At 35.8% G+C, this 17913-nt stretch overlaps 1 protein-coding gene across 2 annotated transcripts in view; it reads left to right on the top strand.

The window, feature by feature from the left end:
* The window catches only part of LOC120417577 (sodium- and chloride-dependent GABA transporter ine-like), a 43689-nt gene that overhangs the window by 3556 nt on the left and 22220 nt on the right, over positions 1-17913 (top strand). Inside the window, exons 1-3 of one of the 2 annotated variants that reach the window (XM_039579691.2) lie at positions 83-1021; positions 13153-13764; positions 13918-14143. In XM_039579691.2, coding sequence (XP_039435625.1) covers positions 13302-13764; positions 13918-14143 — 689 coding nt within the window. In that variant the 5' untranslated portion in view covers positions 83-1021; positions 13153-13301. Of the gene's footprint in view, positions 1-82; positions 1022-13152; positions 13765-13917; positions 14144-17913 lie in introns of those variants that run through there. The other variant, XM_039579699.2, reaches the window with a different exon arrangement.

The raw sequence follows: 17913 nt of genomic DNA, 5'->3' as shown, positions 1-17913 counted from the left end.
ACCTATTCTACGCTCTCGTTAACTTTGGGGTTGGCTAGAAAGCAACTTTAGACTGATATACTAAACGAAGCTACTATCAGACTGTCCCCGAAGATCAACGCGCGCGTACCGTTGTTGTCACACACATCTCGTTGGAAGTGGCTTAAGTCGGTGTGGCTTAAGTGTTGCTTTCTTTCAGTTTTCTGAGCTTGAAATGGTTTTAAGTAGACTTTTCGGTACAATTTGTTAAAACTAAGTGTTACTTTGTGACCAAAAAGGAAGCTAAGCCATAAAGTGAAGCATGGATCTTGCCTTCTTTTAATGCACATGGTCTTCGATGTCGTCGTCGTCTCCGCGGGCGATTCGACTGAAGTTCGAACGTCGTTGTTCTTTGTGAGTGTGAAAAAGCAGGGTAAAAATAGTCAACAAGTGTCAAATTTATGGTGAGGAAAAGTGCGGAAAAAAACACGCGCGAGAATAACGCGAAACACAGGCGGAAAAACGAAAATTGAGGAAAAAGACGCCCATTGAGCGTGAAGCAAAGCGAGTTTAGAGGAAGAGAGAGAGAGAGAGAGAATTGTGGCTCTTTTAACAAGAATAAAAGTGAGTTTGAACCAGCTCCCAATTACGGCATGAAATGAAACGAAACAAAAAGTTTGTTGTGTGAAGTTCAAAGTTAAGCCGAAAAAATCATATATTACACAGTTATTAGCACTAATTAAGAGCTCCCTTGGGGATCATAAATTGTGTAGCTTTTGTAAAAGTGTCGTCACTTTATATCTGAATAAAAAGAGTGAATAAAAGCTACGGCAGTGATTCCCGGATTAGTTAGTGAGATCATTACGTCAACCTTTTCTGCTGTCCAGCAGCGCCTAAATGTATTGAAGAGTTCAATTTGCAGGTAATTTCTGCAGTTCTTAGTGAAGATATACACGCGCGAATCGGTCGTTATCATTTTTTGTGAGGTATCGACGGCTGTGACTAACGTGACGACGCACGGCGTCCAAGCTGATAAGATTGATTTCTTGTTATCACTGAGAAGGTGAGGTCAAACGAAGTGTTGAAGTGTGACTGGGTTTTGGAATTTTGTTTAAATGGAATCGATAGCGTACGTGGGTTATTTTGTTGCAGTGGAAACGATTTCGGACTTGGGAAAGGAAGTGACATCGAAACAACTCACGTTGCGGATGTCTTGTGAAGATATAATAGTCCAGTTATTTTACAAATGCATTATAAGTTTGAACAGTTTTGATACAAATTATAAAAAAAAATCGTTCTATCAACTGGGGTGAATCGGGACTACAGTCTGAATAGGAACAGTGTCTCGATTTGCCCCAGATGACGGTACTCATTTTACTTTTTTAACAAATTTAAACTAAATCATTCTGCGCTAACTAACTTTGAAAAATCATTTTCAAAAATGAATTGTTTTTAAATAGAAATAAATGAAATAAACAAAGAGTGTTATCATTTTCTAAATGAAAAAAAAGTAAACGGAAAACAGTCCTGATTTTGATATTTTTTGCGTTTCAAAAAATATCTTCAAACTTCAAGGCATTTACAGTGTAACAAATTTTTCAGTACATTTGTATTTATTTTTCAAGGTAATTTTCTAATGAATTCAAAAAAGCTAACTTGTAACTTTTCATTTATATAAAATTATTTTTTTTTGTATTAGAAAAAAATAGTTAAAAAACATTAATTCATTTAAAAAAAACCATTCAACATGAAAAATTCCATTTTACTTTATTTTTTTTATGGAAACTAAATTTTTAGTTATGAAAAATCAAGCAGCGTTATCTGTACATCGTTTTCCATGCTAATGCTTTTGATTGCAGTCCCGATTTGCCTCAGACAGTGCAGCGACCTGTAGACGGATCTAGAAACACAGATCCGAACAAAAACGGTCAAGCCAGTTTCGAGAAAAGTGAGTGAGAAAAAAATCTACTTCCATCCACACACAGAGACATTTGCTCAGAATTTGATTCTGAGTCGATAGGTATACGTGAAGGTGGGTCTACGAGGCCTATTTAAGAAGTTCATTTTTCGAGTGATTTTACAGCCTTTCCGCAGTGAGGTGAGGAAGGCAAAAACAGGGTTTTGGGAAATTGATCTTCTGTAAAAAAAACCTAATTTAAAAATCGGGGAAAAATCTGTGCACCATTTTTTTCCTCTACAATACCTACAACTTTGCCGATGGCACCAAATCGATCAGAAAATTCCTTTCCAAAATGAGTTTTTCGAATATTCAGCGATTCCACGTCAAACCAGCAGGATCCACACAAAAACATATCTCTAGAACGACTAACCCAATTTAAAATATTAGGAAATTTAATATGCAATGTGCCAATTCTTGCTATTAAAAAATATTTTGCGGACGTTTTGATAAAAGCTCGCTTGCTCACTTACCATTAAGGCTCTGAAAGGCTTCATTCCCGATCGGCCATGTAGCGGCCATGTTTGATTTATAAAAACATTCAAATCTTGATTCTGAATGTTTCAATCAAAAAATGGTTTTCTTTGTGTTGTTTGTAGAAGCATTATACATATCGTGATTATTTTTTTATTTCAATTTACTATTTCTGGTCCTTGAATTCAGAACCATCATTGACAGTCATTGCCCTAAAAGTGAAAGGCACCATCTACAACCTTAACCTATTTAACTATATTTAACCTATCTTTTGTTTGATATAGGCTCAAAATGCTTTTTACAAGCTGTAAACGTCTTCCGAAGAGTTGATATGCCAACATTAAGTGCACGATGGAAAAACATGCTGCTCCCTATTTTGAAATTTGAAATATTTTTCGATAAATATTGTCGAAATTTTGTTCATTAATTGATCCTAAAGCACCATGCGTCTCCAGCTAAATGGTAGGTACTTTTAGTTCCGATCCGATATATTTTATCTCGCACACAAAAAATCGGTAAAAGGAAACTGAAAAAATCATCACTGGGATTGCTCAGTGGAACATCGATTTCGCTACTACAGGTGATCAGTTCTCTCAAATTTCCAAAACTAACATTTTGAAAGGGCGTAATATTGAATATTTGGCCCTTTTGAAATGTTAATCTTGGGTGAGACTTGGAAAACATTAATTTTCATGTTTTTAAAACACTTGCATGGCAATATTTCAGCAACTAAGTTCAAAAAAGCAAAATATAGAGATTTTTCTCATATTTTCAAAAATATTTTTTTTGAATGTGGGCAAACTGTGCACTAATTTGAAAACTGAAAAAGTGCGACTATTTTCAAAAAAGTTACCTTAAAAATGGCCTTAACTTGAAAACGGTACACTATATCAAAATTTCATTAAAGTACTTTCTGAATGCAAATTTGATTTTACATCGAAAATGAAGTTGAATAATTTTTGCGACCAATATTTCGTTTTTTTTAAAAATCAGTATTGATTCAAAAATTCATAACTCGGTCAAAGATTTTTTGCACAACCTGGAAATTTCTGAAAAGTTGACATTTTATGTCCTCTAGAACAGGCCTGCCCAACGTACGGCCCGTGAAGCCATTTCGTCCGGCCCGTGACGGCTTTTCAAAAAAGTTCTATGACCGGCCCTACAGCTGTTCATGAAATACTTAATAAATAAATTGAGCATCAAAATAAAATAAAAAAATCTTGAGATCAAATTTTCAGATATCATAACATTTTATTTTTTTGTTTTATTTTTGTTTTTGATATGAAATGTTGCTTATTCAACGTTTGTTTTCTAATTTTTCTAAAAATAATTTTATTTCACATTTGAAAATTATTTATGTTTCAATTTAATTCTTATCATTTCTATATTGATATTTTCAGAATCAATTATTAAACTTGAATAATGTGCAAAAAGATTGCAAAAAGATACTAAAACTAAATTTCTCAAAATTTACTTCTAATTGAATTGTTTCATTTTGGAGAATTTTGATTAAAATCGATTATTCATAAATGCGTAATTCGTATTTTTTTCAGAACAACTTTTTAATGATTAAGTTTTGCTGGCAAAGCTAAAAAAACAAATTAATGGAATTGCAAATAATGAGCTCTGCGAATATTTTGGAAACATTAAAAATTGTTCAAAAGCAGTTATGAAATCAGATAGATAATTTTTTTTTCATAAGCTTCAATAATTCTGAGAAATTAAAAATGACGAACTAAAAACTATCAGAATTATATTTTCCTCCTTTTTTTAAATTTGGTGTCTTTAAATTAGTTTTTAAATGTTTTGTAAAATATTTGAATAAAGTTCCACAACAACGCAAAAATTGTTTTTTTTTCCATATTCATGATTTGTATCCAAATTTCGTTTCAATTAATTTTATATTTTCTCGTTGATTTTCAAACTCGAAAAAAATGCAGAGACGAAATTTTAACGTTTTTTAGTTAATTATTTCAGAGTATTTAATTTTAATCGACAAACACAATTACAATACAATTTTAACCAAAACTAATTAAAAAATAAATTAAATAAACAAAAGTTATCCTTGTTTTTCTTTCTTAAAATCAAGATATATGAATCTTATTTGTAACACTAGTGTATTTATTTGTTCACTTAAAACAACCTAATAAAATAAATTTTATGAACAAACTTTGAACTCATAACAACATTAGTTCCTGCCCGCCACTGCTTCAGACAAATCAAATTTGGCCCGCAGGGCCAAAGGGTTGGGCACCCCTGCTCTAGAACATATCAAAAAATGAAAAAAATTAAAATATTTTTTTTTAATGTCACACGTCCAAAATGACCGGTCACTGTTCGTAGATGAACAGTGTTTGTAAACAAAACGAAATTGTGCTAACCATGAAAATCATAAAACAATCTTCTGCTGTTAAAAGATTTTTTTGCGATTTTTCCATCCCTGACCAGAAGCCCTACTTATTACACTTCTTATGCAAAGCAACTAGCTAAAACTGGTCCAGCCCGAGGTATTTTATTTTCTAATGTTGGCTAAAAATTGTACTATCATTGCCAAACAAAAAAAAGGTTTTATTATTTTGGCCAAGGAACTCCCAAGCCAAATTAGAGCCAAATCGGGGTATTTAGATTTTGATCCTTCTGGTTTGACATGGAATCGCAATAAGGCCTATTCTAAAACCTCTAGAGGGAGTAATTAAAAAACTGAGCAGTGGAGGATTCAAACAAAACATCAATGGTAATCCGACCAAACTTTCAAACATTTTGTCAAACAAGTGGTTATGGATGCTCACGCGAATCCAAACAACAATTTTCGCAGAATCCCTGGCAAAGCCGGCCACGCATTCTGGTCACGCGGTAGCAGGTGGTTTCCTCAATTTTAGTGTCTTGCACATTTTTGAGGTTCACAATCGCATGATTGTCCCATGGAAAGAAGTTTGCTGCATGGACATTCAAAACGTTGTGACGACAAAATGAACAATTTTCCTACACATGAGACAGTTATTCGATTACTTCGATTTTATTTCGCCGTTCACCAGACACAGCGTCACTGGTATTATGGTACAAGTGTTTTTTTTTTCTCGGTCACTCCGGGTCAAATACTGAGCAGCATATTCATCTTAGTCACGATGTTTATACGCGCGGCGTTGACGAGGCATTCTCAAACGAATACCCTCCAAGTCCATGATGAGAATTGTTTGCTGTTGTTTGTATTGAGGAGAGAAAAAAAGAAGAAGTCCGATCTGTGTCTGATGTGTTTGTGTAAACAACGCCACTTTGAAAAGTGGCAATAAAACGTCTCGCAAGTCTATCAATTTCGCCGGTATTTGGACGAATCGATCAAGTGGTGTTTTTGGTGGCTTATCACTTGTAGGACTTAAGCTCACGTTCTCTGCTCATCAGGCACCTCTGTGTGTGGTATAATTAGCGATGAGCTACCAAGGAAGAAGGAAGACTCACGGTCGCACGATGCGAAAAGTAGAGCAATCTTTTTTTTTCAGTCGAAACCATTTGAATTATCAATTATCCCTAGGTTGCTGATAACAGCTGACATGCCCCTCGGACGATGGTCATAAACGGGTGAGATGTTTGCTTCTTCCTTCGAAGCTTTCCAAGGGAGGGATTTTGTTGTTTTATTGCTAATTAGTTGACATAATTTTACACTCCGGCGGGCAACTTAATACTTGACGCAGCTAACAAGCTTGCGTGGTTTGTTGTAAGAAACTATTGCCGTTTGGCGGTAAAGTCAGTCTTATCACCACGAGGGCACGTGATTGATTAGACACGGTCGTTAAATGAAGAAAGTATGCCGCCATCGAGAACAGCTGATTGGAGACGCGTTCAGTTTGGCAATAAATTTGATAATGCCGGCTTATACCGGTTTAGTTCAACCTAAATCGGTTGTTTTGTTTTATGGATTTGCTGAGTTTAAAAGCGAGTCTATACTCTTTTATCAACATTCCAATATTCAAAAAGCACCTGAAAATACTAAAAAATAATAACAAAATGAAGTGTGTTTGTTGTACATCGCCATTGGTTAGATATGAAGAAATTTATCAGCATTTTTCTTCAAATTTAAATTAAAAACATGTTCCATCCAGATATCAACTGTATTTGACTTGAAGCTTGAAGGAGATATCTGGAACTACAATATGAGTCTGAGAACACTTTGGTTTAAGCAGTTCTACATATAAAATAAGCATGTGAAAATTTTCGGTACAAATGCTATGGACTCATACTTCAAACCAAGCGTCTCCATTCATTTATTCGAAGAATTAGAGATTCAATGGAGGTGCTTGGTTTCGTAAACAAATTATTCAAAATTAGTGCGTCCATCCCGGGAATTCTCGGGACAAAATTCCCGGGATTTTTCCAGAACCGGGAATTCCCGAATCCCGGGATTTTTTGTGTTTTGTCCTGGGAATTTCCGAAATTGGAAAAAATATAAAAAATTTCTCTGGAAATTTAGGTTTTGTTGTTAAAATAGATGAACAACGATTAAAAAATATATATTAGGCATATATCCAGGGGTTTTTTTTTAATTCCTACAAGCTTTTATATTTTTATATGTTTACAGGACCTATCCAAACAAGGTATCAGCATTAATTTGACTTATGAAGCAAACTTGTAAAACAAAATACCGATCCGTAAATTGCCTAGCAATCTAAATATTTTTTATCAAATTTTATATATTTTTGGAAAGACTAGTTATATTTATAATTTTAAATTTAATACATTATATCATTTTAAATTATTTTTCATGAAACATTTTTGGCAAATCAAGACAAATGTATCGAATCAAGACAGCTATTTTAGTCATTGTTTTTGCATAATGTTTTAATTATTTTTATTGATTTCGGTTAAAACAGGAACAGAGCAAAACAATTAGTACACCGATCTCCAAATGAACTACTCTAAAATCTCCTGTACCTAATTAGACTGTAGTCCCGATTTTCCCCTAGTTGGCGGTAATGACCTTAAGAGCGAGTTTTTCACCGATGTGAAACAGGTCGTATCGAGGTGCTCCGATTTGGATGAAACTTTCAGCGTTTGTTTGTCTATGCATGAGATGAACTCATGCCAAATATGAGACCTCTACGACAAAGGGAAGTGGGGTAAAACGGCCTTTGAAGTTTGAGGTCCAAAACACATGAAAAATCTTGAAATTGCTCGCATTTCCGTAAAACTTCAACAATTCCAACTCTCTTAGATGCATTCCAAAGGTCTTTTGAAGCCCTTCAAAATGTGCTATAGACATCCAGGATTGGTTTGACTTTTTCTCATAGCTTTTGCAAATTACTGTTAAAAATTGATTTTTTTAAAACCTTAATAACTTTTGGCAACAGCCTCCAACACCCATACTCCCATAGGTCAAAAGTTAGGGAATTTCATGGACTATAAGCCTACGGTATTAACTTTTTGGCCAATCGCAGTTTTTCTCATAGTTTTTTGATTTTTCTAGAACAAACATTTTACAACGTTAGTTTTTGCCCTGTAGGCCAAGAAGACGGCACTTTTTGGTCTCAATTTTGTCATATTCGGAATCCTCGGTCAATTTCACGTAAGTTAGAAGTATTGGAGTTGTAACTTTGATTTAAAAAATAGTTGAATAAAACATTTTTGAAAAAAGAAATAGATCTTATTTACCCTATGATCAATACGTCAAACGCTGTATCAAGTAGGCGAAAACTTGTTTACCCCTAATCCGACAAAATTCTAAATAATATTTTAAATAATTCTAAATGGCATTTTTTCCAATCAAATTCAAAATTCCAACACCTCAATCTAATGTAAAAATTTCTGAGGATTCCGAATATGTCAAAATTGAGAGCAAAAAGTGCCGCTATGGAGGCCTACAGAGCAAAAACTAACGTTGTAAAATGTTTGTTCTAGAAAAATCGAAAAACTATGAGAAAAACTGCGATTGGCCAAAAAGTTAATACCGTAGGCTTATAGTCCATGAAATTCCCTAACTTTTGACCTATGGGAGTATGGGTGTTGGAGGCTGTTGCCAAAAGTTATTAAGGTTTTAAAAAAATCAATTTTTAACAGTAATTTGCAAAAGCTATGAGAAAAAGTCAAACCAATCCTGGATGTCTATAGCACGTTTTGAAGGGCTTCAAAAGACCATTCGAATGCATCTAAGAGAGTTGGAATTGATGAAGTTTTACGGAAATGCGAGCAATTTTAAGATTTTTCATGTTTTTTGTTTGGACCTCAAACTTCAAAGGCCGTTTTACCCCACTTCCCTTTGTCGTAGAGGGCTCATATTTGGCATGAGTTCATCTCATGTATAGACAAACAAACCCTGAAAGTTTCATCCAAATCGGAGCAACTCGATACGACCTCTAGAACAAACCGAGCAGAATCTACAAATACTGCCTCTTAAGACAACTTGATTAATATTTTTTATATACAACATGCATGTCTAAACTTATCCAAAATTTAAATATTATATTTTTATTTGTTGTCTTTTTATTTGTTATTTTAGACATTTAAAAAGAGGCTTTTCTAGTCATGACATGTAAAAAATAAAAAAATATGTATTTATAAGAAACTTATTTAATTTGAATCACATTGGATAAGATACAAAATAAGAAACCAAAGCTCAACAAAGAACAAAAAAAAATCTTTCAAGCTATCTAAAAACTGCTATCTTTTTTTAGGTTGAAGTGTAACATATAATGAAAACATAGATTTTAATACTGTTTTAAAAATTTCCCGGGATCCCGGGAATTCCCGGGATTTCAAAAATATTTTTTCCCGTTTCCCGGGTTTTGAACCCGGGAAAGTTGGACGCCCTATTCAAAATATACAACTGAATTAAGCATAAATTTGATTGTTGTTAACCCATAGACACCAGTTCCGGCAACATAACTGTGACGTCACAGTAAATACCTCGTAAAATTACTGGGGCCAAAATTCCTCACAAATCGCTGCCTGCCCTCCCACATCACAGCATCATTTTACTATCAAACACAAACCATTAAAAATGTCTTCATGTCTTCATCTATCGTTCATCACGCTTGGTATCATTCACCAAAATTCTTTTTTTCACGTCTAGCCCACCCTCATTTTTGTTGTTGTTGTTGATATTTTTGTTTAGGCTAAAATTAGCCGCGACGGACGGATCCGGCCGGCTGCTGATGGATCACGGAACCCTGACCGCCAGAACCAAACCGCCAGCCGGCTTATGCTTTTTAATAATATCGCTCAAACAAAATACTCTTCTCTAAAAAAATAAATAACAGTCGTACGACTTTTGTTGAAGGAGTGGAGACGCATGGTTGTTTCTTTGGTTTTGTCTCTCCTTTGTTTTTACAACGTGATGAAAAGTGAAATTTGAAGCGAATAAAAAAATTCAATGGGAAGGAGGGCGAGTGGAGTGTGATGAAAGAAGTGTGGGTAATTACTATTAACCCTCAACTGCGTGGTGTGTTTTATGTTTTAGGCAATTTATCGTTTTCTACTAATTTACTATTATTTGCTTGGGGAAAGAGGGAGTTCATAACTTTTCGACATTTTCACATGTTTTGCATTTGAGGGTTAACATTACGTGTGTTTATTTTTATTGATTCGTCCATCTGTCTGTGAGCATTTTTTCTCACTCTTCTAACATCTTTACGAAAAGAAAAACGTACAAATTCTGCTGTTGTATTTAATATTTTATTTTATTCAAACACTTGACCACAGTCGTACTTAAAGTGAGAGGCGCGGGGGAGTAAGTGTGAGCAAGTGAGGCCAATTTGTCACTGGCTGATAAATCTCTTAACCCAAGCGTTGACGAGAGTTCACCAGCACCAGCGAAGGAGTGCTCCTCGCGGGGTGTTAATTTTATGTCAGTTTGAGAATTGCAGTGAGGTTGAGTTGCCGGTAAATTCTTTTAGAAAATTGTGCTATCTTGGAAAGTAATTGATTCTATTTTAGTGCTATAAAAATCTTATAAAATAGCTTAAAACAGTTGTTGTAATTTTTGCAGAAAAAAAAATGCATTGACTCCATTCACACCAGACTCATCGGTTAATTGGTTTTGGCTCTCCACTTCCTCTGGTAGTAAAACTTGCGTAGGTGTCAGCCACTACACAAACGATGAGATGAGTAACAAGAAGGGGGCCAATAAAACATACATTCTATAAGATGTTGTTTGTAGTATGTACTACATACAACGAGCTAAGACATGCAACAGAAAACATCGTCTTTCACACACGGTTAGACAAGGCTGGTTGTCGTCACATTGAGAAGAGAAGAGAAAAGTTCTTTTTGTTTACAATCTTGGTAGAAATGTGTTGTAAATTTCAATACAAAATCTAGATAATAATAACAAAGCTCAAAAAATGTGAATAAAATTTGCTTTAAAGAATAAAGATGGTTACCAAGTCCGGATAAGTCATGATAAATTTTAAATGTCTTTTCACACACAAGCTTCAACAATTGTTCCGCGATAAAATGTTAAAAGGATTAACTGTAAGCTGATTTAGATTAAGTGGTAAGTTTGGCACAGAAATGACGTACTCTAGATGATTCAATCAACATGAGAATATGCTTTTTGCACCTGGGCAACGCTTTTGACAAGTGTTCGATAGTTTTTGGGTCGTGAACAAAGGTAAAGCCTTATCTTAGACGGTATACTCGAGGATCGCAAAAAGCGCTCAAATCGATATTTGAACATTTTCGCAGTGTTGACATTTCCAATACAATCGCAGCAACCTACGCAACCCATTGTAGATCATCGTAGGAAAGTCTCTGTTTTTAGAACTGATTAAAAAAAGCACACACACACACACACACACACACACACACACACACACACATTTATGCGAACAGGGGCAGTGAAGGTGTCCATTTCTGTCACCATTAGCCGCATTTTTCCATTGTAGATAGAGCTTAAAACGAGAATAGTTGAAAAAAAGCAAAGCAATCCACTTTAACGACCCCCGGGTCTTTTGTGGGCTCTGTTGCGAATTTCTGCTCATTGATAGTTGAATAGTCTTCCACTTAGCTTGCTTGGATTCCTCTATAGTTAGTACAAAAGAGCACAAAAACATTGAAATAGATTTTTTTATTTGTTTCGTGAAAGGATAGCTTTATTTAGTCTAGTTGTATTTAATTTTTTTTTGTATTTAAAAGCAAAATCTGTTTACTCTAATTATTAAAAATAACAAAAAGTTCCTCTAAAAAAAATGTTTAGCTCAAATAATTTTTTTTTTGGCTACAATATTCTAAAATCTAAATTATTTGTCTTATTCAACTTCCCTACAATATTGAGTTTATTTTCAATAATTTTAAAAATAAAAAAGGTAAAAATCAGTTTGTTTGAAAATATAATTTGATGGTCAAAATTGTATTTTTATTACATTTTTTTCCAAGGAAATTATGTTCTATTAGAAAGATTTCTAAAAATCGAACCTAAAACAGAACAGTTGGTTACAAAATGTCAACATCGAAAGAAACTGACATTTGACAATACGGCGTAGAACGATTGTGTATTAGAATATTATTATTATTTTTTGGTTTCGTTTGGCAGTTCACAAACTATAATATCTTTTACATTAATTTCCAATAACGGTTTTTACTAAAAAATATATACTGATTGAATATTGGAAATATTCTTTTGGTGATTTCCATAAAATTAAAAACTCTAGATTAAATTGAATGACATATTTACCTCAAATTGAAGCGTTACTTTAAAAATCAAAATCATCAAATTCATTATTACAGTTATACTAATATCTAAATGAAATTTAAATATCAAGAAAGAAGAATTCTGCATTCTGTATTCTGAGCAATTCTCTACGGAGTCGGCCGATTTCGACCATTTTTATTTTATGTAGCTGTTACATTTGAGTGAATTTTCTGAGCAATTTTTTGAGTCAAGACTAACACTTCAAAGGGGGCAAACAGCATTTTGAAAAAATAAAAAATCAAAATATTGTTTCCGAAAAGATCGAAAATTTTTACGAATGTTTCATGTTTTGACATCGAAAATCGGACCATTAGTTGCTGAGATATTGACATTAGGCGTCATCCATAAAGTACGTCACGCTCTAGGGGCGGAGCGGGGGTTGTCGCAATCGTGACAAATTGTGACAAGGGTAAGATGGAGGGGGGGGGGGGGGTGAGACCGTCACGCTAGACTATTTCCTGAATACTGAAAATTCAGTCAAAGAATATATCTAAAAAAAGTTTTTTTTTTGATAAAATTTCCTCGTAAATCAAAAACGACACAAAGCTTTAAGAAACAGAGTTTTCAACGATAGATTTAATATGCTTAAATCATTAGATTTTCAAAGAAACTGTTGATGGTGATTTCTATCACTACAACATTACGCAAAATAAAAATCTAAACACAACCTGTCAAAATTAAAAACTTTCTCGATTGAACTCCGAATTTATAAATAATCCTATTTATAAATCATGTAATAATTATTCAAAAAATCAATATGGAGGAGGGGGTGTCAACAGAATGTGACGTACTTTTCGAAGGCTTGACATACTTTATGGATGACGCCTTAGAAAATAGTGGGTTGTTTGGGTAAGACTTAGAAAACATCAATTTTCCTGTATTTTTTCCTTAAACCAGAACCAGAGCTGCGAATATTTCGTGAAAATAAAAAAAAATGAAATGAAATTAGCTCTGGCCTCATCTCTTTTTAAGTACACTCTAATTTCGTAACCGTTTTCCATTGATGAGTTATTGAATAACTCTATGCTTAAACACATAATACGTACGTTCATAATTCTTGTTTTTCTTTCTCTAATTCTTTCAGATGTTAACCCTGGACACCGCTGTCTTTGCCCTGCCCGGACAGAGATGACTCTGCTGGTGTCGTAATAGCAGACCCCAGCACCACCACCAATAGTCGAAATCTGTGATAAACTTCCCCAAACTGCGCTCATCTTCCACCCACCTTCCAATATGGACCACCCCCAGGACCAGCAGCACCAGCTGGAGACGCAATCGCTCAACCCGGTCCCGAACCGGCGAGCCATCAACGATCTGCACTTTAACGCCCTCAACACCAACTACAAGAACGCCAACAAGCTGAACAATAACAACAACAACGGCCAAGCCCAGGTCGTTCAGGGTGAAGACTCGAAGGTGCTACTGCTGCCGTCGAACCACCGGAAGTTTATCATCGTTCCGGCGCAACCCGGGAGTGCCATTGGCGGCGGAGGTAGCACATCGCCAACCTCGGGCGGATCGACCTCCCCGAACCAGCAGCAAGCGACGAGCAGCTCAAGCGGGTCACCGCCGTCGGGCATTCCGGTGGCCAAGTTCCAGATCGGGGAGAGTTCGGCGTCGACCAGTTCCGGTTACCCGTTGGCCACGGCCGCCTCCAAGCCAAAGCAGTTCCACAGTCTGAGATCGGTACGTTCCGGTAGGTGAACTGATTGGGTAGATCGAACTCTTTCTTTCTCTCTGCGAACCGCGGACAACTGGACGTAACAAGCAGTGTGTTATGTCTGTTTCGTCTGTGGTTTCTACTAAAACGTTATACCAAGGATCTACTCTAAAGTCCCCTCCGTTACAGCCAACGATCGTTCCGGCATTGCGGACGCCCACCTGAACCCGGCCATCGTCCGGACGGGGTCGTACATCTTTAGCGATTCTGGCGGGACGCCGCGACTCTTCTCGGACGCCACCTCGATACGGTCGCTGGCCTCGATCGGCGTCGGTTCCACCGATGGCCGCCGGATGGTGATCCGCCGGGTGCCCAACTCGCCGACCGAGCTGCTGACCATCATCAACCCACCGACGTGAGTAGTACTAGCTTTATGCTGAGGGGTCAAACATCTTGATTAGATTCTATCCGTGTGGCGAAACAGGGGGAATTATTCAATTGCCGTCGCGCACTCTGGGGAATTATCGAAAAATGTAACGGTGATTAGTGGTGGCACGCGAGTGCAATTAAAATAGAGCTGGCGTGCATCAGATTTCGACGACGAATGTTAATCTCTTTATTGGATTAAGCAATTTAAGTGATGCATATCTAGGGTTTAAATGAGTTTAACATTTCAGTTGACTTGAAACAAACTGAACGAGGAGATGATTTCTTGTATCTGGGCAATTTGCTGACAAAATATTTCATTTAGAGCTAATTAGGAGTTTGTAATCGCGAAAATACGTATTCCTCGACTCGTGTTTTTGGAAGCAGTTTTTAGAAAAAACTACGTATCTTAGAAAGTTCTCTGTTTGGCAGACGGTAAATGAGCCGTGAGCAAAAAATCTGTCCAGTTTAAAAATGTATTTAAGTTGCATGTTTCTCAATGACCGACGTCCAGTTTTACGTTGATAATGTTAAATATGATAGAACTAAAAATTTAAATTCAATTTTGTAATTACATTCTGAAAATATTTTCTTTTCTTGTCATTCTATAGTGACGAAATGGCCGACAAAAATAATTGGAATAAAAACTTCAGCACTGTTTCTTGGCATTGAAAAGTAGGCTGTTTCGTCTCTCCCCAAGGACAGGAAAAGTTGAACGTTTCATAGCGAAATTGCAAAAACTACTATTGATCAATTCTCTGAGATTTCGGTCATTCGTTTATTTGTTGTATTTTTTAATCCGGCTAGCCTTCGGTATGCCCAAAGAAGCCATTTTGCATCATTAGTTTGTCCATATAATTGTCCATACAAATTTGGCAGCACGGTAATAGGAGTTTATGAAACAAGTTTTCAGCACGAGTCATTTATCCAACGGGGTTCACCGAGTTAGATAAATACGAAGAGTGCTGAAAAAACAAGTTTTGCAACGAGTTCCATACAATTTTTTTTTTGCAATTCCGAAAAACACCCATTGAGTGAAATTTTAAGTCAAATGTTCATGTATTTTGTCAATAAATCGTTTAAATAAAAAAAAATGTTGAAGAGTGTTACTTTTCGAAACAAGCATTTCAGTGGTGAAAGTATATTTTTTCAGCATTTATTTTGAAAAGTGTTGCTATTTGATTCTGTTATTTTTGATACAGAAAAGTAGGCTATTTCGTCTTTCAAGAATGACAGGAAAAGTAGATAGTTTCACGACGGAATTGCAAAAAAAAATTTGGGTGATTTTTAATTTCACTTTTTGTCACTTAAACTTGATTTGCATAAAAACACTATTTTTATTTTTTTTATTTTCTGATATGTTTTAGAGGATATTAAATGCCAACTTTTCAGAAATTTCCAGAATGGGCAAAAAAATCTTTGACCGAGTAATAATTTTTTGAATCAAAACTGAATTTAAAAAAAACATCCCAATAATGGTCGCAACAAATTTCAACTTTATTTATCGATGTAAAATCGAATTTGCAATCAAAAATTACTTTAGTGCTATTTTGATTAAATGCACCGTTTTCAAGTTATAACAATTTTTAGGTAACTTTTTTGAAAATAGTCGCAGTTATTCATTTTTTTTTAAATTAGTGCTACCATCTGATGCTGGTATCTCGTTTTTGCCAAAAGTGGATATTAGCCGTTTTTTCAATGGTGGGCAGTGAACAGCTGCCAAATTTGTATGGAAGAAGAAGAAGTTAGTTTAGAAACACCATTAAAATTAACATCTTTATTTTTTAACTAATCGTGCTTAAACGAAACAACCGAGTTTCTACAAACTCATTTCCATTAATCAAGCTTCACTCAAAAAACAAAAAAAAATCTAAAATATCAGGGATTTCATTACATTTTCCATCAGAAGCTATCACAGTTTTCTGTGAATCCATTAGCATACAAAACAACGATGATAATTGGCTTTATGTATTTATCTTCTCTCAAAATCCGTTAAAGAGTAATTCGTCAAGCCTAAATTACGGCAAACCAAAGAAAGATCAAAACCCTCTTCACCGCACAAGCATATCTGAAATATTGCTGTCCAACTCAATTTGCCTTCCAACTCAATTCGTCACCCAACTGAGCTGTCTTTTTCGCCACATTGGGAACCGCCGCGGTAGGTCGCACCATATTTTGTGCATACATTACCGGCTGGCTAAACCAGACAGTTCTGGTCAGATGTCGTGTGAAGAGATGTCAATTTTAATTAAATGACGACGACCTGCCGCAGAGAAACAGCCACCATCGACGGGGAATGGTGATTAATTTCAGTTTTATTCGCGCTCTCTAAGCTAGATGTGGGTGATCTAATTTTCCTTTTTAACATTTTTACAACCTCATGTATTGCATAATAAACGGCAGGGTGTTACGAGCCGCATTAGACGAAATGGGTCGAGATTTGAACATCATTTGCATTCAGCATCAGCTTTTGCAGTGCCACAATTGTGAATGTGAGTTATAATTCCACCTCCAACAAGGCATTCAAAACGACGACGACGACGATGATAATCCATATAATAATCATAAAGTACCCAATGCGATGTCACTTGGCCTAGTCAGTCAGTCGGCAAAACGGCTGAGCCACTGAGCGACTGATGACAATTTCCTCAATTGAGAGAGATGGCACTGAGCTCGCGTCGGGCGGACCTGGCCGGGCGGGAGACCTTCATTTGAATGCTAAGTGCTGAAATCCGCAACAAGAGCGTGCACTCCATTCAGCCTATAGTATAGAGAAACGTTTGAAATTTGGATCCACAAGGGGGGAAGGTCGTGACTTGCACACGTGATTATCCAGTGCGTAAGGCTACAGGATTTATAGATTTACAGGTTTATTGTGCGGGGATCACCCGATTATCATGTCACACGATCAAATTGGCAATATTTAATCAATCTAGGTGCTTAAGCGCCACAAAGTATGCAACCAGAAATAAACTCCCTTTAGAGGAAACTTCCAATGGCCCCCAACGCTCAAATAGTAATTTGACTAAAATGCCATTGGAAGATTTGCGGGGCAGTCATGGTCAGGATGATTGGATAATGCTCTTTTTCTCGCAAAGAGGCCACTTAGAATAAGTGGGTCACGAAGCGAAATTGGATAAGAACACCTAGGAATTTGTTCTTTTGAGTGATGGTTGCTCAATTTGTTTAGGAGTCTGCGGAGCAGCTGCTAATGGCAATCCCTGAGTGAAAAAAATAGTGGAGTTAAATTTTCTGAAGTAAAATTTTCATTTTTGTATATTTTTTAAAATAACGACTTGCATTTGAAACCGAAAAAAATATAGTAAATAAATATTTCTTATTATTTTCATTCTTTGCAAGGCCTCTAAAAATGTGTAAATTTACCACTTTTTTCGTTGAGGAAATATTACGTTATAAAAGAGGTAACGTTAAACCTTCTAATTTTTCCAATCTAAATTTGTATATTTTTTGCTGTAAAAGTCTTGGGTTTTTTTTCTAGATGCAACCCCAATAACTTCAAGTACCGTAAACTGGGGTCAATCAGGACACATGGGGCGAATTGGGACAGCAGAGCACAATATTTTGATTTTTCTGGTTGGTTTCGGTTAGAACAGACTCAGGCCAACAAAATGTGTACATCCATTTCCAAATTTAAAAACTTTAGGTGCTCTAAAAACTGCTGTCCCTATTCAGACTGTAGTCCCGATTCACCCCAGATTACGGTAAGACTTTATCTAACCTGCAAAAATGGTAACACTG

The sequence above is a fragment of the Culex pipiens genome, unplaced genomic scaffold, assembly GCF_016801865.2.
Source record: "Culex pipiens pallens isolate TS unplaced genomic scaffold, TS_CPP_V2 Cpp_Un0001, whole genome shotgun sequence".
Taxonomy (NCBI): domain Eukaryota; kingdom Metazoa; phylum Arthropoda; class Insecta; order Diptera; family Culicidae; genus Culex; species Culex pipiens.
The sequence above is the reverse complement of the archived record's forward strand: the minus strand, read 5'-3'. Positions and strand labels throughout refer to the sequence as shown.